Genomic DNA, 22,811 nt, shown 5'->3' with positions numbered 1-22,811 from the left:
ATATATATATATATATATATTGAGACAGAGTCTCACTCTGTAGCCCAGGCTGGAGTGCAGTGGCATGCTCATTGCAACCTCTGCCCCCCCGGGTTCAAGCAATTCTCCTGCCTCAGCCTCCTGAGTAGCTAGGACTATAGGTGTGTGCCACCACACCTGGCTAATTTTTGTATTTTTAGTAGAGATGGGGTTTCACCAGGTTGGCAGGCTGGTCTCAAACTCCTAGCCTCAAGTCATCTGACTCCCTCAGCCTCCCAGAGTGTTGGGATTACAGGCGTGAGCCACTGCGCCCAGCCAAAACTAAGGTATATTTTTTTAAAAAGAAAAACAACTCTTGCCTGAGAGTAGATGATATTAGGGAATTATTGTTCATACTCTTTATATTTTTAGTGTGAGTATCACATTATGCAAGAGAATGTTCTTCTTAGATGATACATGCATATATTTAGTGATGAAGTGTTATGATATCTGAAACTTCCAAATAGTTCAGCAAATATTATAAACACTTTAAATACATAATATATATTTCAAATAATCAGTCAATATTATAAATAATATATGTAGTAAAATTACAAAATGCTAATTATATATAGGAAATGGGTATATGGGTATTTATTACAACATTCTTGTCTATATGTTTTAAATTTTTCATAATAAAATATCGGAAGGAAAACAGTTTATTGCATCTGGTATACTAACAATGAGTAAAATAAGCTGTTAACTAACAGAAATCTATTACTTAACACATGAAAAGTGTTCTGAAAAGTGTGAAATGCTAATGGAAGCTTTTTTCCCATTTATGTGCCTCATAAATTTAGAAATACTTTATCTCCATTTGTAATGTTCCTGACAAGAAATTTCCAATCTGGCAGATCAGATTTTGAGTGATTTTCATTTCCTTGTAACTGTCCAAATTTTGCAGTTTCATAAAATGATCATATTGTACTCATATTCAGAAATCATTAAAGCCTGACAGTGGTTTTTTTTTTTTTTTTTGCTGTTTTATTTTTTATTTTTACATAATGTACATATTTATGGGGTGCATGTGATATTTTGATACATGCATAGAATGTGTAATGATCAAATCAGGATATTTAGGATATCCATCACCTTATCATTTGTTTGTGTTGAGAACATTTCAAATCTTGTCTTCTAGCTATTTTAAAATATACAGTAAATTATCATTAACTATAGCCACCTGACTGTGCTGTCAAACACTAGAATTTGTTCCTTTTTTTTTTTTTTTTTTTTTTTTGAGACAGAGTCTTGCTCTGTCACCAGGCTGGAGTGCAGTGGCACTATCTCAGCTCACTGCAACCTCCGCCTCTCAGGTTCAAGCAATCCTCCTGCCTCAGCCTCCCGAGTAGCTGGGACTATAGGCATGCGCTACCACACCCAGCTAATTTTTTGTATTTATAGTAGAGACGGGGTTTCACCTTGTTGGCCAGGATGGTTCGATCTCTTGACCTCATGATCCACCCACCTCAGCCTGCCAAAGTGCTGGGATTGCAGGTGGCACCTGGCCGAATTTATTCCTTGTACCTAACTACAGGTTTATACCCATTAAGCAACCTCTCTTCATTGACCCCTCCTCCTCCCCAACTATCGTTCTACTCTATCTCCATAAGATCAATTTTTTTAGCTTTCACATATGAGAACATGCAATATTTGACTTTCTGTGCCTGTAAATCTTCATAGTTTTAACAAATTACCTGATGCTTCCTCATCTTCATTCTTAGCTGTGTTTTAAATATATATATAGTTACCCTTTCCAATGCAGTGAATCACAAAGTCCCATCCCTGTATTACTGAATCACAATCATCTGAGGGAACTGCAGATTTCTTAGCCCACACCAAGACCTACAGGAGAATATCTGAGAGAATGAACAACCTTGGGAATCAGCATTTTAAGAGAATCCCCCAGGTAATCGTCTTGCATACTAAAGTTTGAGAATCACTGCCTTAGCCAGCACACCTATTTAAGAATTACAGATTCTACCATTACGTTGCTTTTTTAAGGCTTTAGCCTCCCTTTCCATACCCCAGTGAGCTCTCTGTTCCAGCTAACTCTTTTCCCCTAGAAAAGGCAGCCCAGTGCAACAGTCAAGACCCCAGACTGTTAAGCCAGATTTTATGCATTTGCATTTCATAAATATTTCTTGTGAACTATAATCTTGGACAACATTTCTGGGCCTCAGTGTCCCTGTCTGTAAAATGTGAATATGAATAACACTTAACACGTAGGTAGGAGAAGTACACTGGTTAATTTTTGAAAATCACTTAAAATTGTGCTGGCACATAGTAGATGCCCCGTGTTTGTTAAATGTGAAATAAAATAAAATTGGTAAGTGGCTTCCAACTGCCAGCCCAGCTGAGGACTGATGTCAACATCTTCTCAAAGCTCTCACTTCCATTTCTATGTTCAGATCCTTCTTTTTCCACTTCATTCAAAACCTTTTCCTCCTCTGACATGTCAACTCCATGAAGACAAACACTTTCTCTGGCATATTCACAGCTATATCTTGAGTGTCTAAAACAATTCCTGACACATACCACAGACTCCATAAATAATTGATGAATGAAGCAAGTGAATGAGTACATAAACCAGGTTTTACTACTCATCTTCCTCCTTCTTGCACTCATCTACCAATATCCCAAGAATCCCTGCTTCTTCACCGAGAGCTATGACACATGGGTCAGTGTCCACCTTTGCCATTACCCCAAGAGGATTTAAGCTCTGATACTGCTCAGTCTATGGCCTCACACAATGAAATGCAGTCTCACCTCCATCCCTACTATACTAGGGAATCTCTTCCTTTAAAAGTAACTTTCTTTTCAACCTTTATTCTAGATTCATGGAGTACATGTTCAGGTTTGTTACCTGGGTGGATTATGTGATACTGAGCTTTGGAGTATGATTGATCCCAACACCCAGGTAGTGAGCGTAAGTACCCAACAGTTAGTTTTTCAGCCATTGATTCCTCCCTCCCTCTCCTGTCTAGCACTCCCCAGTGACAATTGTTGCCATTTTTATGTCCATAAGCACCCAATGTTTCACTCCCACTTAAAAGTAAGAACATGCAGTATTCGGTTTCCTGTTTCTGCTTCTGCAAGCAAAAGAAACTATCAATGTGTAACAGACAACCTACAAAATTGGAAAAAATATTTGCAAACTATGCTTCTGATAAAAGTCTAATATTCAGAATCTATAAGGAACTTAAACAACTTAGCAAGTAAAAAATAAATAACCCCATTAAAAATGGACAAAAGACATGAACAGACACTTCTCAAAAGCAGCAACTAAGTGTTAATCACCAAATCCAGTGAACATTTTTTGGTCCTTATCTTCACTCTGTTGACCTCACTCCTCCTTTACTTTCCATCTCTTGTTTTTCAATCCTGCCAAATGTTTCTTTCTCCACTCTTCTTTATTCTCTACAACTTTACTTAGGTAATGTCTTATTTCATCACTCCATGTATTAAATCTTTTAATGGAACCCGATAGCCATCAGAAGGAAATCCAAACTCCTTAACATGGTACCTTCACAGTATAGATCAGTTTACCCTTTCAGTCCCTCTTCAATCACCCAAAGACTAGCATATCACCTTTCCTCCGTCTCCACTGCCAACCAGCATACACCAAAAACCTGACCTCCACGGAGTAGCCATGTCAGCAAGTGAAACTGAATCATCTCTTGATAATGTCACTTGTCTAGGCTTGTTTGCCAATCATCATAAGGGAGAAAAGTGCTGCACACTGATAACATATTTATAATACAGAGGAGAGAACCTGGTGAATTCCTTAACCTGTGTGATGTCTCACTACTATGATATATGAAAGAGAGAGCAGAGGCAAAAATTACCAAATAGATTTTTTTTAAAACACAAAGTAGAACACCTGATAAAGCCTCAAAAGCCTTTGGAGATTAAGAATTAACAATAGAAGACCGGAGTAGAGGTTAAGCTTGTAATTATTCACAATAGCAAAGACATGGAATCAATCTAAATGCCCATCAATAATAGACTGGATATAGAAAATGTGGTGCATATACATCATAGAATACTATGGAGCCATAGAAAAAGAATAAGATCATGTCCTTTGCAGGGACATGGATGGAGCTGGAAGCCATTATTCGTAGTGAACTAAAGCAAGAAAAGAAAACTAAACATTGCATGTTTTCACATATATGCAGGAGCTAAATGATGAGAATATATGGAAATAGACAGATGAACAACACACACTGGGGCCTTTTGGAGAGTGCAGAGTGGGAGGAGGGAGAAGAGCAGGAAAAAATAGTGGGTACTAGGCTTAATACCTGGGTAACAAAATAATCTGTACAACAAAGCCCCATGACACAAGTTTACCTATATAACTTCACATGTACCCCTGAACTTAAAAGTTAAAAAAAAGAAGTGAAGCTTGCAATGCAAATTGCTCTTTTTCCATTTACCTGAAGAAGCTTTTAAAGCCTTTTCCAGTTCCTTGCATCCATGACTTGAAAACTTAATGACAAAGCTCCAACCTGAGGATTTACATTTCTTTTCTTCTACTGAACCAAAATCTGGGGGAAAAAATGTAAAAGAGACGTGTTTAATTTCTGCATTCCTTGAAGATCTTCAGATATGAGAGTAGGAATAAGAGGTTGTTCCCTGCTACTATGGCCATCTAATCAAGAGTCGCATGATATGGACATTTTCAAGCACTCTAGAAGAGTCAAAGATCAGAAAAAATGGTATTCGACTTTTGTTATTTTTCCTTCTATAAGCTTCAGAGGGGAGGCAGGAGGGATTTCTACATAAAAAGGTGCAGGGAGTAGAAATTGAAGACCCCAAAGAGTGACATCTTTCACCCATTTACAGTCAGCTTCTTAGGCATAAAATAAATCGATAAATGTAGGAGCATGACAGCTTCTTCCAGCAAATCTGCTTAAAGTTCCCAAAGTTGGCTTCTGTTTCCACAGGAATTAACTCCTAAAACTCAAGTTCAGTCTGTCCATCTTTAACATCTGTGACTTCCAACAACTCCTTCCCATTACTTATAACCTTAGAATGTGATCATTTCTACTCATTATCAAGTAGAGTTTTGCCAAAGCATTTTTTAAAACCAGGATAGAAAATTATAAAATGTGCAAATGTATTTTCTCATTTTACTAACTATATTACAATAACCTTAATGTTTCTTAAAGAACAACTGTTTGGGGCATCATTGTATCCCAGAAGTTATGATTATATTTAAATAAAAATTTTAGGAAAAACATAAACTGCTCAAGAGTAAAATTTTTACTGAAAAATAAAATTTTAGCAGCTTGGAATTTTTTTTTAAATCCTCTCCATTTCTTTTAAGTGCAATTAAAAGAAGTAAAACTGAATTTAGATTGAGCTACTTGCTGGATTGATTCTTCAAGAAATAGTGTCCTTCCTCTTTGCTACAAAAACCTGTACTTGTGCACTTATTTCCAACCTATAAGATTTGAAAAGATCAAATTCTAGTTAAGTTTTATGTGGTAGAGACCTACAAAAAAAACAGCTCAATGGAAACGAAAAAATATTATAGTTTACCCATTTAAAAAGCTATTAAGACTTCCTCTGAATCTTATGTAAGAGATCTGATTCTTCTCCAAGGTTGTAACAGAATCTTTTCTGAAGAGAAAGACCTTGAAGAGGGGATTTGGAATAGAGACGGAAATGTGGGCATCAGCTAAAAGACAAAGTTAGGGAAAAAAGGTTTGACTTGGAGGAGTGGATGTTAAGCCACCACCATCCCTTCCCACATCTAGACAGAGAGTGAGGAAACTTCTCTCAATATGAAATCAACAAAGCATTAATTCAGGGGCATGTCCTGATTCTAACCAAAATCAGGCAATTTTAGCAATGACATAGCATAAGGAATAAGCTAAACTGACTTTGAGGCCAGTTAGACCCAGCCTTAAATACCCTCCTTGCAATCTTCGTGACCTTGGATAAGTCTCATAATAGCATTGAGTCTCTATTTCTCAATCTGTGGGACAGAGATTATAATGCCCATCTCATTGGGTAGTAGTAAGGATTATTACTAACATATGTAACTCACTTGTCATGAGGAAGGTATCCATCAATTTAAGCTATTGTTACAAGTATTAAGTAGTAAACAAACTTATGATACTCAAAGCAGACTTTTTTTAAAAGAATGTGAGTGGCAAAAAACAAAGGTAAATGAAATACTTATTTAAACATTTTGATTTCTGAAACATTACTAAATTCCTCATTTAATTTTCTTGAGAAATACTGTTTAGTCTGAGAAAGCGGAACGTTTAAAAAGCATTCTAAAAACCCAGCCAGTACCCTCTAGAGATAGCCAATAATGATAATGATTTAGCTCAAGGTACTATACAAAAGAGTAGACAGGCTTTTCTTAAACCATGTAAGATTTTAAGGAGAGAATAATACTTTCTTGCAATTTTGAATTCCTTTGCAATTTAAATCTCTATTTGTCAAATTTTAAAGCTCAAAAGTTACATTAAAAGTTACATGTTATTTCCCCATTAAAATCCCAGAAATGCTTTTAGACAACAAATGTTTTAATACTATACCATTTTGTTTTAATTTTTCTGAGTCCACATAAAATAGAACTCTGTATTCTCCTCCTAACGACCCAGATTGCAGAAAATGTGTCCCATACTGGTCGATTAATCTTCGGTAGGCACTGTAGTCATACAGAGCGGGGAGGTGGGAAAGCTCCTTCCAGAATGGCTCAGCTAGTTGTAAAAATTCTGGATTGTTATTAATGAACTGAGCCACTTCAACCGTGTTCTCAACAACCAACAATTGATAACTCTATGGAAAGAAGAAAGAGTACAAGGAGTTTTAGGTGGAAGATAAAAAGGCAATGGAAATAGTTCTCTGTTCTATATCTTCATCAACTTTCACCTCCAATCAACCCAGACTACATGAATTTTTTATTTTTGACACATGATGAGCACTCCTATGGACCCACTTACTGGATGCAATCAGAAATACTTGGAGTCTCAAATACTAATAATGTCTGAGTAATGGCCAGGCAAGGTGGCTCACTCTTATAATCTCAGCACTTTGTTGGGCTGAGGCAGGCAGAGCACTTGAGACCAGTCTGGTCAACGTGATGAAACTCTGTCTCTACTAATAATACAAAAACTATCATGCCATGGTGGTGTACGCTTGTAATCCCAGCTACTCAAGTGGCTAAGGTAGAAAAATCACTTGAACCCAGGAGGCAGTGATTGCAGTGAGCCATGATCACACCACTGCACTCCAGCCTGGGTAACAGAGTGAGACTCCATATCAAAAAAAAAAAGAAAAAAGAAAGAAAAATCAGAGTAACGCCATATTAAGCCACCACCATCCCCTCCTACATCTGGACAGATAGTGACGACCCTTCTCTCAATATGAAATCAACAAAGCATTAATTCAGGGTTCGGAATTAATTCAGAAGAATTCAGCTTTGTCCTGCCTCAGCCACTCGAGTAACTTGGATTACAGGTGTGCATCACCATGCCCAAATAATTTTTGTATTTTTAGTAGAGGTAGGGTTTCATCATGTTGGCCAGGCTGGTCTTGAACCCCTGACCTCAAGTGATCTGCTTGCCTCAGTCTCCCAAAATGCTGATATTACAGGTGAAGAAATTATATGGTAATTTCTCATATAACTTCCAAAATCCCAAGACCAAGTTGCTATGCCATCTTCAACTAGAAAAAGAGAATGAATCCATCAACTGATAAATATAAGTATATAAAATAATGTGTCCCTATGGTCCACATTTTGACAATGACTTGTAGGTATCATTTATCTCCCATGCTAGCATATTTGCAGGTTAAGCTACTTTATAATGAGGTCTTTTAAACACTTTCTAAGCATCTTTTCATTACATCCAAGACAGATCACAGATCTACTTTTGCCAAATCCCCACTGTGTGAACAATATAATGTGGAGACAGTAAATATTTTTACAACTCATAGTTCCATAGTCAGCTTCTTAGTCATAAAACAAATAAAATCAATATTCCTTATATTTTACTAAGTGATTTATTATTCAAGTTACTAACTTTAAGAATGAGATGAAATGTTCAGATTGTGAATAATGATCAGCCTAAAAAGTTATTCAGCCATAACTGTATATCAATTAGTACAGTCCATCTCTACTATTCAGGTTTCTCCAGAGGAAAGTTTTGGTATTTCAAAACAATGAAGTATTTAAAAATAAGTCTTTTAACCTTCTTAGATAAAAATGTTGGTATCTCAAAAGTAATAAAAGTATTTTTAAAGTCTTTTATCTTTAGTAACAGTGTTTTTAAACTCTGTCTATCTTCATGCACTTTCTAAAAGGCACCTTCTGCATTTTCATTTAAGAAGGGCATATATAAGCATTAATTATATTTTTTAAGAATTGTATATGACACTTAAAATAGTATTACCAGTAATCACAAATTTAAGAAATTTAAGATCATTTAAAATAGAAGATTTCAAGGTAATAAGGGCTTTGTAAACATCTTCAAATAAAAACAAATACTTTTAATGAGAAGTTTAAAACTATAAATAAATATACATATATATGTGTGTGTGTATTTTTTTTTTGAGACAGGGTCTCACTTCGTTGCCCAGGCTGAAGTGCAGTGACGTGATATTGGCTCACTGCATCCTCTCCCTCCAAGGCTCAAGTGATCCTTCCACCTCAGCCTCCTGAGTAGCTGGGACTACAGTAGTGCACCACCATGCTCAGCTAATTTTTGTATTTTTATAGAGACAGGGTCTTGCATGTTGCCCAGGTTGGTCCCAAATTCCTGAGCTCAAGCTCAAGCAGTCTACTCACCTTGGGCTCCCAAAGTGCTGGGATTATAGGCGTGAGCCACTGTGCCTGGCCAGTATAAATAAATATATTATCAAAGAGATTTAATGAGACAATATTGTACCTTTTAGAGACAGATATTACATTGTCTCTTAAAGGAAATGCTATTACTATTACTAATTTTAATATGAAAGCTGATCCTTTTGATAAATACAAGTTTATTAATGTAAGCAATACTTAAAAACAGAAAAACACAGAAAAGTTAGCTGACATTTTATACTAACCTTTCCTTTATGGATGTCATTGGTCTGTGAAGAATAACTGCGTGAAGAAGATGATGAAGATCTAAAAAAGGAGCGCTTCCGACTAGATGATGTATGTTCTGCCGACGTATGTTTTACATAAGACCAAGTACTATTGTAAAATTCATAATTAAAGTCATTATTTATTTTCACCTACAAAGAAAATGAAAAATTTTGCTATGACTAAATTAAGGCTTGGAGATACCCAAGATACTTTTGTATGCTTTATCATGGATACTTTCTTCATGCAATCTTACCAAAGAGAAAAGCTCTTCATTGGCACAAAGCAACTGTGACTCTCATTAAGACTAGACCTGTATGATTATAAGGAAAGAGTTCATTCTATGATTATTTTTTGTTAAGCAGGACACATGGTACCAACAATGGCAATCCCAAGTGATTCACAAAACACGTTTAGGTACAAACAACTTCTGTGTTCCTTTTAGAATGTCAACATTTGGCCCAGAAGTGAGCAAATTAACAAAAGTTACACTGACAGAGAACTAGAAAGAATTTGGTTCTTGATTTTTTCATCTAATAAAGGGGAACAGAGATGCAAATAGGTGATACGAAACAATTAGCTCTTTTGGACTTTGTTTTGGAATGTTGTATGTGATCAGTAGTGGATTTAATTTTCTAATTCTGTTTCACTTGGATAAATGCTAAAATTACATTTTTTTTCTTTGCTAGATAGAAGAAAGGGCCACCCCAAAAGAATTTTAAAGTGGACAATAGGTTAGTCATATGTAGCTAAATGAGAAGTGACAGCTTCACCTTTTATTGAAGAGACATCATTCATTTATCCTTTATTTTACTTTAGATCAAGTGTCAAAATTAAATGCCCACATCCCTGGCAAGTAATATCAATGTTGGAAACCTCCAGTGGACAGCATGGTGATGAAAAAGTGAACACACACCCTGTCTAAAAGAGACACACAACACTCAAATCCACTAGACAGTCACTAGATGTAACTACAGGTTCTAGTATTGACAAACTGTCTGTTTTTTTCCAAGGGATAAATTTGACTCTTTATGTAAAAATCTCCTGATTTGGTAAAATTATAGACAACTAATTTGCTAAAAATGTCAGTCCCTGTGGGAATAAAACAAAACAAGCAAAAGACTCCCTCTCACTGTGCTTGTTCCATATAAATATTCAAATTAGGAACTCTCCTTCCACAAGCATTTGTGTTTTTATTATTTATACATATATATACTTCTGTGTTTGAGATCAAAGCATAAGGACGGAGAAAATTGAACTGATGGAAATGACATACTTTTTTGAAAACTGAAAGGAAAGAAAATGACAATATTACACAGTCATACTAAATAATGCTTGTGAAGGCAAAATATTCATGTTGTCACATTAAATAAGAAAACAGGCATAAGTGTGAAAATGCTATTAACTACAATCATGCAAGTATATGCCTAGTCAAAAAATACAAGAAAGAAATACACCAAAATGCCAGAAAATGTAATATGACTGTTACCACTACCCCCTATTGAGTATTAGATATGCATGCTGAAAAGATAAGAAGATGGATTTAAGCAAATCTTTTATTAGAGCATTATTTCCATTACATTATGAAACTGATTTGTTTAAAAGTTAGATGCAAAAATTCAGCTTGGGCTGGGAGAATATATATATATGTATGTGTGTGTGTATATATACACATATATATACGTATATACACATATACACATACACACATATACATTCTTGACTTAAAAAATTAGTTTATTATCTCTTTGGAGAAAGAAAAGTTAAATATATCCCTTTCAATGCAAAAAAAAAAAAAAAAAAAAAAAAAAAAAAAAAAAAAAAAAAAAAACCAGCCTATTTCCCCTTATCTTTATAGCCACAATTCAAATACAAATAAGCCTCCCTTTAGTTCAGCATCTTCTCACTCCTATCTACTTACACACAGCTGCAGGAATCATCTTTCTCAAAGTGATGTGGTCTTATTTAATTTTCCTTAATTAATACCCTCCTTCTTCCAGCTTAGATCCTGAATTCTCCAAGACTGATTCTTCCTCTGAAATCCCAAATTCAACCATCCTATATTCCAACATCTCTTATTCTTTTAACTCTCGTTTTATTATTGCCACATCTATTATTTAACATTATAGAAACACGTTCTTCCACTTATTCTCCCCCTTTCTTGCTCTCAGTACTTTAAGTTTTTTCACTTCCTTCCTGTTTCAGCTTAGGCTTCTTGGCTCATGACTTCAACCATTCTCTTGCCAATGGATTTAACTTCCTTACCTAGATGACCTGCTATCATGTTTTCCTGGCAAAAACCCAGCCCAGGCTTGCTAAGTCAAGCATTTTAGCACTACTCCAGAAAATCGCACAACTGTCTGGGCGCGGTGGCTCATGCCTGTAATCCTGGCACTTTGGGAGGGCAAGGCGGGCAGATCACAAGGTCAGGAGATGGAGACCATCCTGGCCAACATGGTGAAACCCCATCTCTACTAAAAATACGAAAATTAGCTGGTCATGGTGGCACATGCCTGTAACCCCAGCTACTCGGGAAGCTGAGGCAGGAGAATCGCTTGAACCCAGGAAGGGGAGGTTGCAGGGAGCTGAGATTGAGCCACTGCACTCCAGCCTGGTGACATAGCAAGACTCCGTCTAAAAAAAAAAATCGCACAACTGTACAGATTGGTGCCACTACAAATCCATTTGTGCTTTTCAACTTCAGTGGAATCCTCAATACCATCCAACAATACTTTATTTCTCTAGTTAGTTCTCTCCTTCTCCCATTCTCTATTTTATATTACCTATTTTATATTCTGCAAAATTTTGAAAATTTTTCAAAATTCAGTTCCCCAATTCTACAGCCACTTCCTTCACTCTCAGATGATTTTAACTCTTTCTTTACAAAAACTCCCATCTTCAGAGACCCCTTAAACTGCTGGCTAACAAATCCACAAACTTATTAACTTTTCTTTCCTTCTTTTTCTCCATAGGTGTCCCTCCCCTTGTCTGGGGCTAAATTTTCTGTCTCTTCTCTGTATTGCATTCTCTCTGACCTCTTCAAAGGGTGGATTACATGGATTGATCGTTCCCTCTCCGACAGCTTCCATTTTTCTTGCTCTACTTGCTCCTTTCTGTCAAAACTTATATATATTCTAACACAACCAACTAAAATAAGAAAGGTTTTACCTGTTACTATATATTCCTTCTTTCCTACTTTCCTACTTTCCCATCTCAATACTTTAAATGAGTTGACTATAATTAATTACCTTAAATTCTTCACCTCCCATTCACTCTTCCACCTACAATGGTCTGACTTCCAACAATGCTGCTGGCACCTTCCTTATTTCACCAGACAGTGAACACTTCTCCCAACAATATTTGGCACTGCTGACCACTCTCTCCTATCGGAAATACTCTCTTCTGTTGGCTTTCTAGTTTTCTTTTTTTCTCTGTGGCTGATCCTTCTGAGACTCCTCTACGCATCTCCTTCTATTAATCCTCTATGCTGATTCCAAGAGCAACAGTGTTCTCTGCTCTGTGCCTTCAACTACCATTCTTATACTAATAATCAACAAATGTATATTTCCAGCTCAAACACTTTCTCCTGAGCACTTGGACATACTTTAGATACCTAAACTGAATTTGTCTTCTCCCTGCAAATGGATCTTTACCCATCTCAGAGGGTTGTATTTTCGTCTGGCCATTGGTCCAAGTCAGAAACCCAGAAACCCATTCATATCCCAGACTGCTCATTCTCCATCAGACCCTGCATTCAGCAACTCACCAAGTTTTCCCAGGCCGCTATTACGTCCCTCAGGGATTATTACAACAGTTTTCTAACCAGGTTTCTTTCCCCCATTCAGCCACCTTCCAATCTATTCTCCACTGTTCATATGAGTAGCAACCCTTCTTAAACTCTCTAATGACTTTTTTAATCCAAACTCCTTAACTAACCAGAAAAAAAGTCTTTTTTATTTACTTTCCTGATCACTTATAACCTCATTTCTTACAACTCTTCACACTTCACTCTGTAATCCAGCCAGTTTGAACTTCATTCAGTTATTCAAAAGTGCTCCTCGGGCCAGGGTCAGTGGCTCACGCTTGTAATCCCAGCACTTTGGGAGGCCAAGACGGGTGGATCACTTGAGGACAGGAGTTCGAAACCAGACTGACTGACATGGTGAAACCCTGTATCTACTAAAAATACAAAAATTAGCCAGTCATGGTGATACACACCTGTAATCCCAGCTACTTGCGAGGCTGAGGCATGAGGATCACTTGAACACAAGAGGCAGAGGTTGCAGTGAGCCAAGATCACAGGACTGCACTCCAGCCTGGGCAAATGGGTGTCTGAGACTGCCTCTCAAAAAAAAAAAAAAAAAAAAAAAAAAAAAAAAAAAAAAAAGAAGTGTTCCTCTTGCCCTCCTGTTTTTTCATTTTCTCTCTCTCCCACCCACATATAGAATGAGACACGATATACATATAGATAGAGATATTCACCGTACATACATACATACACATACTCTATAAAATGCTTGTAACTATAGTGTCTGCTAAGAGGGGATTTGGAGCCAGACTTCTAAAGTTCAAAACCCACCTTTGTCATCTTCTATACTGTGGATAAGCTATTTAGCTTTTTTGCCTCTGTTTTCTCACTTGAAAAATGAGATACCAGTACCTTCCTCCTTAGATTATTATAAGGAAAACAGATCCATGTAAAGCTCTTGGAACAGTGCTTAGTATATAAAGGGTTCTTACATGGGAGATATTTTTAACTATCATTTAAATTATTCCTAGCTAACAAGGTAGACTTAGAAATCTCAGGTATCTAGTCCTCATACCAAGAGAGGAAGCAAAGGCTTAGATAATGTAGCATTCGTTAAAATTGGCTTTAGAATTTGTTTTGTTTTCATTTGATATGCACTTAGGATTTCTCTTCAAAATATAAAATGAAGTATATTCAAGACCAAACACAGAAGAAGCCATGAAGTTTCTCCACCTTGATCATAATTCATTCCCTTCTGCAACTCATCCCACACTGAGAATAAACACAACAGTCTTTCTGCCATCTCTCAGGCTGAACTAGGCAGAGGGAAACCTTCCCAAGCCACAAATGACTTCCTTGTATAAAACATATAAGTAGACAGAAAATGTGCACAGGATCAAAGTTAAGTAGCTTACTCAACAAGAAATTGGGTTTGCCCTGGATAAACCGTAATGCTAGAAACCAAAACACGGGTTATAAGAGAGAATGGCCAATGGTTTTATGTGTATTTATTCTATGTTTAATTATGTTTGTTTATTCTATGTTTATTTACTAATATTTATGTTCCAATAAGTCAAAAGTCACTTTCCACCTCAAAGAGGGCTGAATACCCAGTGGACCCGAGATGAATTTGTTTGAACCATGGAGGACATTCACCACCTCTGTGTCCACACCTGGGTTTAGCATTTGCATGACTGACTCACTGCTTGTTGCTTCCACTTCACTTCCCTCAGACTGGCTCCTCAAAACATCTCTGTTCCTCACTCTATTAACAGGCTATAGTTTCCCTCTACTCTGACAAACATCTTCACATTCAGTGATGGGGAAGGCATTTCAGATGTCAATCTAAAGACCAAGCCCTGCTAAGGAAAATGAATGTCAGGATCACATTGTTATTAAATTATCCCTCTTCAGAAATGCAGACTTCCTGCCTGTCTACCTTCCAACGAAGTCAGAAACGCTCTTTCTTATTATTTTCTCTGCTCTGTAGCTTTCTAAATTTGACCCTTTTAAAAATATACATGCAAGTCTCCACAGTATAATTATGAAAGAATTAGGAACACATTCTCTAAGGAATAGAGTGAGAAAAAAATTATCTGTCTATACCTATCTTACATTCTCCTTTCCGGCCAAAGGTTAAATTGTAATACATGTTATTTTCCATGTTGAATAGAGTTGAAAAAGAAATTAAACGAAATACATGGGGTGAGTAAAATGTAATGGAAAAAAAAAGGCTGTGAAATCTGACACACCAGATCTAAGCTCTACAATTTTTTAATTTGGTGACTTTGACTATGTCAGCTGAAGTCCTCCTGAGCCTCAGTTTCTACATATATAAAATAGTAAGATATTGCTTACTTTCCAAAGCTTCTGTGAGAATTAAACCTATGCTAATCACCTACAATAATGCAGATGCCACTATTCAAAAACTGGTAGCTACAATTATTTTTCAGATCTGTTTTACTTTTCATTTATATTACTCAACAACTCTTAAATGCAACTAACTTATTCTATGGTAAATTGGAAGATGGTATGTTTGCTATTTATAATCAAAGCTGCTTTCTGGAGAAGGTTAATTTGGGTAAGCAAAAAGCCCTTTTGTCTGAACATTTCAGTAGTTTGGGTTTACAAATTTAGAAGTAATCAATATTAAAAGCTGAATTAGACATTTTTGGAGTTTGGGGACAAAAGAAGAAAAAGGAATGAGAGAGGAGATCTTGAAAGACAAGAGCAAGAAAGAAGCTAACACCCAATGAGACCAGAAATTTCACTGTGCTAAGGCTGTGGAAGATTGTTTTAAGATAGAGGATGCCAACTGCTATTGCTTCAACATGTTTGCATTACTGCAACAGAAAATCTCTGCTCTATCTTCCTTCTAAATCTTCTGTAAAGTTTCCTAAAGCCATAACTGTTTTGCATGAGTACGTTTTGCATTGATCAAAACCTACTCATGGGTGAATTTAGGTGTGTATGACAGAAATAGCTTTTGAGAAACAGAACCCTGGAGCCAGAGGAGATCTGCGATCATAAGCAAAATTAAAATGTTAGGCAATACCACTGTTGGCAAGAATGTGAAGTGGAGGCCACTCATCCCCACTGCTGGCGAATGAAATGATCCAGCCATTTTGCATATTTTACCTAGTAAAATTTAATACATACATATCCTATGAGGTAGCAGTTTGAGTTGCAGGTGTATGCCCTGGAGAAGCTCTAGTTCATTTGTATGGGACTCAGGCACAAGAATGTTCAAGACATTTTCATAGGAAAAAATTGGAAATGGCAATAAAAATGCCACCTGCAATAGCACGAGTAAATCTCAAAACCATAACTTTTAGTGAAAAAAGTAACAGAAGAATGGATAGAAAATATAGGCAAAACTAAATCACAAATTTGTATTCAGGGACCAAGACATATAAAGAATAAGCATTTATAGAAAAAACAAGGATAATTAATACAAAATATAAGACAGTGGTTGCCTGAGGAGTGAGAGGGATGTGATCAGAGAGGGGCGTAAAGGTGCCTTTAAGTCACTTAAGGCAGATGGTGGGCATATAAGGGCAGTTTTCTTCAAATTACACATATATGTTATCCACACTCGTTTGTATATATGAAATAGTTCATAATTTTAAACTAAAAGCATTTTAAGTGAGCTGACACTGTAGCAGTGTCAAGAGACTATCATTACCAGTCATGGATGGGGCCTTAAGTTGTAATGCCTGTGCTGGCACAGACAATAAGGTCTTGGGCCCATATAGAACATGAAGTTGAAAATGAGGTATAAGGATATGTCAGTTTGAATGACACATGTTAAAAGTATCATTGCCCTGTACCCCAAAGCAAAAACACTGTGTATACTTTTTAAGTCAACATAAAACATTTATAAAAATTGACCACACATTAGACTATAAATTCTCAACAAATACCTAAAAGTCAATATCATATAAATAATGCTCTCTGACAATTCCAGACTAGAAATCAATAATGTCATAAGTACCTGGAATGTATAGGAGAGGATATTTCCACTCAGCCTGTAGAAATCTTTTCCATCCCCACTAAACACCTTTCTACATTGACCACCAAAACTTTTGGTATTGATGACTCTGTTCCTAAACTGGCCAGTGAGTTCATTGTAACTGTTAAAAGGAGGAGGAGGAGAAGGAGGAGATAAAAAGCCATTAAAAACCAGAAATACCACTTGGTGGGAAAAAATTTATTAGAGAACTCTAGAGATTCTTAAAATACATTACAGTTAAATACTTCTTTGAGAGAGCTCAAATGAAGAGCACAGCATCCTAATGCATACTATGCATTATCCAGCTTCCCCAGCTTGGTATAATCACTAAAACTAATAGCCCGGAAAGTCCAACATTCTTTCCATCTAAGAACATATTGGCAAAACACATGGCTCTTTTGTATCTATGGCAACAGCTGGTTTTAAATTGAATCTGCAGATAAAACCAATACAATTAAGGTTACTCTTAAGGAGGGAGAGCTCTCCGTAATAAATTTTAAGTAATTGCCTCTTAGCATGCTGAATGGTGTACTCTTTCAAATAATTTTACCCTATTTCTCTGTTAATAAATTTTAAAATATTTCAGAAAATTACTTCTTTCACTCTAAAAGAAGCTATTTTTAGGTCTCGAAACCTTAACAAGTCATATGACCCTTAAAACTTCTTCAGAATTCTCTTTGATAAGGTAAACACAGTATTTTCCGATCTTCAGTTGGAAACGAAGTTTCTTGACTAGTTTAGACAATTGCTGTTCAGCCTGGGTATTACAACACACTTGCTTCTGTCTCTCTTCTCATCCTGTTCTCATTCTATTATCTCTTCATTCTCTTGAATAGTCCCACATTACTGAATCAGTCTTTTCTCTCTCTCTCTCTCTCTCTCTCTCTCTCCCTCCCTCCCTTCCAACCCCCATGAAGTGACCAACTGTCCAGGTTTCCCTGGGCCTGAGGGGTGTCTCAGAATTAGAATTTCAGTGCTAAAACCAGGACCATCCCAGGACAAGGGGTCACTCTACATCTCACCACATGTATCTATAGGTATGTATGTGTGAACAAAAATACTGTCTCAGGATGTGGCAAAGAGCTCCGAGCCAATGAAGAATCTTGCCTATTAGAAGACTTGTTCTTAGACTTACCAAACCATAAAATAAAACAAAATTTAAAACTGTAATTCGTTGATGTACTCAGGAGACTGCCCAGCACCTTACCCATTTCCAGTAAGTTCTATGTTAGGAGGAGGTTTATCAATATCACAGGAAGGTCTCCTTTCTGAGTCCTCACATCTGTCTTCATCAGCACTGTCTTCATCACAGTCAGAATCCCCATTGCAGACCAACGATTTGCTGATGCACTGACCTGAACACAAGAAAAATCCATGTGCAAATGTAAAACAGGGAAGAAGAGAAACACTACCCAGGATCAAAAAGGTTTTTCCTGCCACCTGCAACACTGCACTGATACGCCAATATAAATGGGAGATAAATCCTCAGACTGTCCGGGAAAGGACTAGTGATTATTTTGTCTCCATTTTGTGGCACACAGAAATGGTTCTTAACTCAATTAGACACAAATTTGAAAATAGGATCTGAATTCAGAATTTCAGGATCTCACACATAATCATCAAGCTGCTTGTCTAAAGTATATAATTCCAACTACTGGGAAGATAGACTGACTTCCTGACCTTCAACTTTCAGTTTGTTTCTGTCATTCTAAGATGATGAAGTTGAGCTTTTCTTGGTAATTTAAATTTATAAGCTTTAAGAGCAGGACAATTTTATCAAAAGGTTAAAATTCAATATTTCTATAGCACAATAGGGGCTGGGATACAAATATGAATAAAAATGGCCTTTGCCAGACTTTTCATATACTTTACAATCTAATAGGAAATACTACAAAGACATAGATCATAATTGTTATGATAGCAATAAATCTAGAGTACCAAGGAAGCACTGGAGAGTACCAGATGATCCAGTTCCGGTCTATCTCCCCAGCATCATCTCCAGCCATTTTCCTACTAGCTTCTTATACCCTAGTCATACCAGACTACCTGCATGAATAAAAGGCCAAGCTTTCTGTTATCTCCAATGATCTTGCACTTAGTTAGTTCTCTCTGCCTAGAAGGGTTTTCTCTACCTATCTCTTACTTGTCCTTCAAGAATCAAATTAAACATTATCTCTTCTTGAAAGCCATCCCTGCCTCACAGGCTCTGATGCATGTTCTCCATGTCCTCATAGGATGTTTGGTGCACAGCTGTCCTTATACGACATGTACCCTGCTATACTGCCACTCAATCCAATGCAGAAAACATTTGTTGAGAATGTATTATGTACCAGGGACTCCAGAAGCCAACATGAAAGAAATATAATTCACGTCTTCAAGGAGTTCACAGTTCACCATGAGAGACATTCAGGCCAACAAATAATCCAAAGGACAGATGGTACAATACGCATAAGGAACATATGGAAGTGATTGGTAAATTACTTCTATCAGTTGGGGATGTAGGGCAGGCTTACTGAAGGATTTGTTATCTAATTTGGATTTTGAAAGTAAAATAAGCATTCAACAGGTATCATTGAGGAGCACTTCTAACACAGGGATTATTTATGTACTATTCTGTCCATAAAACTTTAACATTTGTGAGGGAAGAGGCATGTGTTTCACTTGTATATACAACCCTCACCACTACTTGAAACAAGAATCATAAATGTTTACTAAATGTTGTTACATTAATCTGACTGCATAAATACAACATAGAGTATTGGTCAAATAATATTCAATGCCAAAACTATGTTTCAATTACCCCAAGCATAAGAGAGAACTGTATTGCTCCTTAATCAGTTCATTAGGGTAGCTTTTCTTGTAGATATAATAATTTAGGCAGTAACATTGCTTTTGTCTAATCTCAATATATGTACAAGACTCACTCTGCATCTTTACTCAAAATACACTGTCAAGAACTATTTGGGTCTGTCAGTAGCCAGAGTTCCATTCAAAGAGAAAAAGAGCATTCCTGTGTTTATTACCAGATGCTTCCCTTTGCATTTGAAGAAATGATAGCTGAGTGTGTGATTAACATACCAACAAAAATCCTGATGATATTTGGGGGAATTAATTTTAGGTCAATATAAATTCAGTAAAATTTAACAAATATATAATGAGCAAGTTCACCAAATAACATTTGAATTTACAATCTGCATGCTGAGCCTATGGAAAACAAATTACCTGAAAAACACCTGAAACGCTCTCCACATCCCTCTTCTGTTGGACATCCTCTTGTAGGTTCACAGGACAGTGTTTCAAAAGCATTTCCAACACAAGGTTGGCCCCCATACTGCCCATACACAGCAACTGACCGCCTGCGAGTCTAAACACAAAGCAGGCAGTGGTTGGTTGGTTGGTTGGTTTGTTTTCAAAGATATCTCTAGTTTCCTTTATCTGAGTAATAAAATCTGAGGGAAAGTAATACAATTAGACAAACAATGTCTGGAAAATTGTTCTGGTGTTCTACAGAAATAAAACCTCAAAATCAATGAATCCACAGATGTACTTGTCCTTGAGTTCAGCAACATTTTGGCTATTATTTATAGAGAGCTCCCAGGCATATATTGACTTTCAGAATTAAATGAAAAAAAAAAAAAAAAAAACATGTTAGTGAATCTTTAAGAAAGTAACCTGATTGCAGTGAGCCGAGATCACACCACTGCACTCCAGCCTGGGCGACAAAGTGAGATGCTGTCTCAAAAAAAAAAAGAAAAATAAAAGAAAGTAACCTGAGTAAAGCTTAGAGGGTAGATACATAAGCAAATAGATTAGAGCATAGAATGATTAATATATTTACCAAATCTGTGTTCCAAGAGTTCATTAGAGAAAGTGAAATGACTTTTTCTGGAGAGAGGATAAGGGTACTAGGAAAGGGTTAAAATGAAGCAGAGTTAGGGAAACCTTCAGAAGAGTAGTGGCAACTCCTTTCAGCTAAACTGTAAGCCTTCTTTAGGAAGAAAGGCAAGCAAAACAATTCAGAGAGAAGTACATGAATACGGAAGTCAAACTTACAAAACAGAAACCTACGTAATCCAAAGATGAAGCTCCATCTACAAAGGAACATGTAAAATACAAACCTCTTGAGGGAAAAGAATATAGGAAAACTGAAGAAATTATCAAACTAAATGAGAAACTTACAACTAATACATACTAAGGTTTATTTAAATCCTCATTCACTATGAAGACATGTATCTAACGTTTAAACGAAAAGAAAAAGCTACCCCTGGCAATCAGTGAGCATCTTCCAGGCCTCTTCCTGTACTCACCTCTTCTCCATTAAACAAAACAAAACAAAACAAAACCGGAACCAAAACTGAGCGTCCTGAGGATTTAAACCTTGAGTGAAATCAACCGGGAAGAGCTGCTGTACATATCGATGTCGAACTTATTCATCCATCCTGAATTGGGTTAGAAATGGGAATTCCTTGTCATGAGGGGTCACAGTGGCGTAATTTGAACTCTGAGCAGGTACACACCAGCCCTAGCATGGCTCTAGTGCCTTTCACTTGTTTAAGCAAAGGAGCCACAGAGGAATATGAGTGGGGAACGGAACTCGGTAAGGTTTCTTGATACCGTTTTTAGTCTCTTTGTAAGTGATGAAGATGCCGCTCATGTGTGACTTAACAGTGTCCTTTGTGAAGTTCCAGAGCACAGATGGCATTGTTTGCATAAGAAAGTGTTTTTCTTCTCCGTATTATCAGGGAGCCCTTGATGGCAGCCACTCTCCACAGTCTCATTCTCACCTGTCAAAGTCTGACCCTACAAGCCCTTTCTCATTTTCACTTGTCTCTCTCTGAATGAAAATTTTGTTTGTATAATCTAGGATGTATCCATTGCACCTTCAATCAAAGAAAAAAATTGCTTGTATAAAAAACACCCTCTATCTCTCTGCTTCTGTTTAGTGTTCTTTCTTCTTTTAAATGATAAAATATTTAACGTGTTTGATGTTTCTTTGACCTTTGCTTGTTATTCATGTACCTGTTTGCCTGTAATCAGAGCTGTTATTTATTATAGTTGCTAGAAGCCAAATGCTTTATTCAGGCAATTTGTTTTGAAAATACCACCATGTAGGTACTAAATAAATACCTGACGATAATGATGATGCTTCAAAATAATAATTATCTTCTATGGTATGATTCTGTTATTTTATTAATTAAAAGTGATTTTAAATAAATATTTTACCCAAACTGGACTATTTCTAGAATATGTAACTCTTGAAATGTTCAGAAACTTTAAGATGAACATTTTATTTCTAGGACTATCTTCAGAAAAATGTGGGAAAAGAGGACAGATATCTACATTCAAACTGTTTATTAAAGTTTTCTTTACAACAAAAATGGAAACAATGTAAATATCAAACAATAAAAAAATAAAAAATAAATAAATCAAACAATAAAGAAGTGGAAAATAAGAAGGCTATATTCATATCATGGAACATAATACTGCTGTTATAAATTATTTTGCTGATAGTATAATGTTATATTAAAATAGTAGAATACAAAGCTATGATAAAATAATCTCATTTTTTTAAATTATAAGCATACACAGAGAAAAAGTAGACAGAGCTGAGGGAATAAATACCAAATGATGTTATATAATTTGTTTCTTCTAAATGGTAGAATTGGCCGGGTGCAGTGGCTCACGCCTATAATCCCAGCATTTTGGGAGGCCGAGGCGGGGCTGATCACAAGGTCAGGATATGGAGACCATCCTGGCCAAGATGGTGAAACCCTGTCTCTACTAAAAATACAAAAAATTAGCTGGGTGTAGCGGCACGCGGCTGGGACTACCCAGCTACTTGGGAGGCTGAGGCAGGATAATCACTTGAACCCGGGAGGCGGGGGTTGCAGAGAGCCGACATGGCGCCACTGCACTCCAGCCTGGAGACAGAGCGAGACGCCGATAAAAAA

At 36.6% G+C, this 22,811-nt stretch overlaps 1 protein-coding gene across 2 annotated transcripts in view; it reads right to left on the bottom strand.

Annotated features, from left to right (window-relative positions):
* Window positions 1-22,811, bottom strand: part of C7 (complement C7) — a 77,949-nt gene that overhangs the window by 31,745 nt on the left and 23,393 nt on the right. For both annotated transcript variants that reach the window (XM_017896006.1, XM_017896005.1), the window contains 6 exons: window positions 20,083-20,224; window positions 18,068-18,215; window positions 16,843-16,981; window positions 9,082-9,252; window positions 6,570-6,813; window positions 4,452-4,562 (listed from right to left, as the gene is read on the bottom strand). In XM_017896006.1, the coding sequence (XP_017751495.1) occupies window positions 4,452-4,562; window positions 6,570-6,813; window positions 9,082-9,252; window positions 16,843-16,981; window positions 18,068-18,215; window positions 20,083-20,224 (955 nt within the window). The remainder of the gene's footprint in view (window positions 1-4,451; window positions 4,563-6,569; window positions 6,814-9,081; window positions 9,253-16,842; window positions 16,982-18,067; window positions 18,216-20,082; window positions 20,225-22,811) is intronic.

This window comes from Rhinopithecus bieti, unplaced genomic scaffold, assembly GCF_001698545.2.
Source record: "Rhinopithecus bieti isolate Rb0 unplaced genomic scaffold, ASM169854v2 scaffold_26977, whole genome shotgun sequence".
NCBI classification, from domain to species: Eukaryota; Metazoa; Chordata; class Mammalia; order Primates; family Cercopithecidae; genus Rhinopithecus; species Rhinopithecus bieti.
The sequence above is the reverse complement of the archived record's forward strand: the minus strand, read 5'-3'. Positions and strand labels throughout refer to the sequence as shown.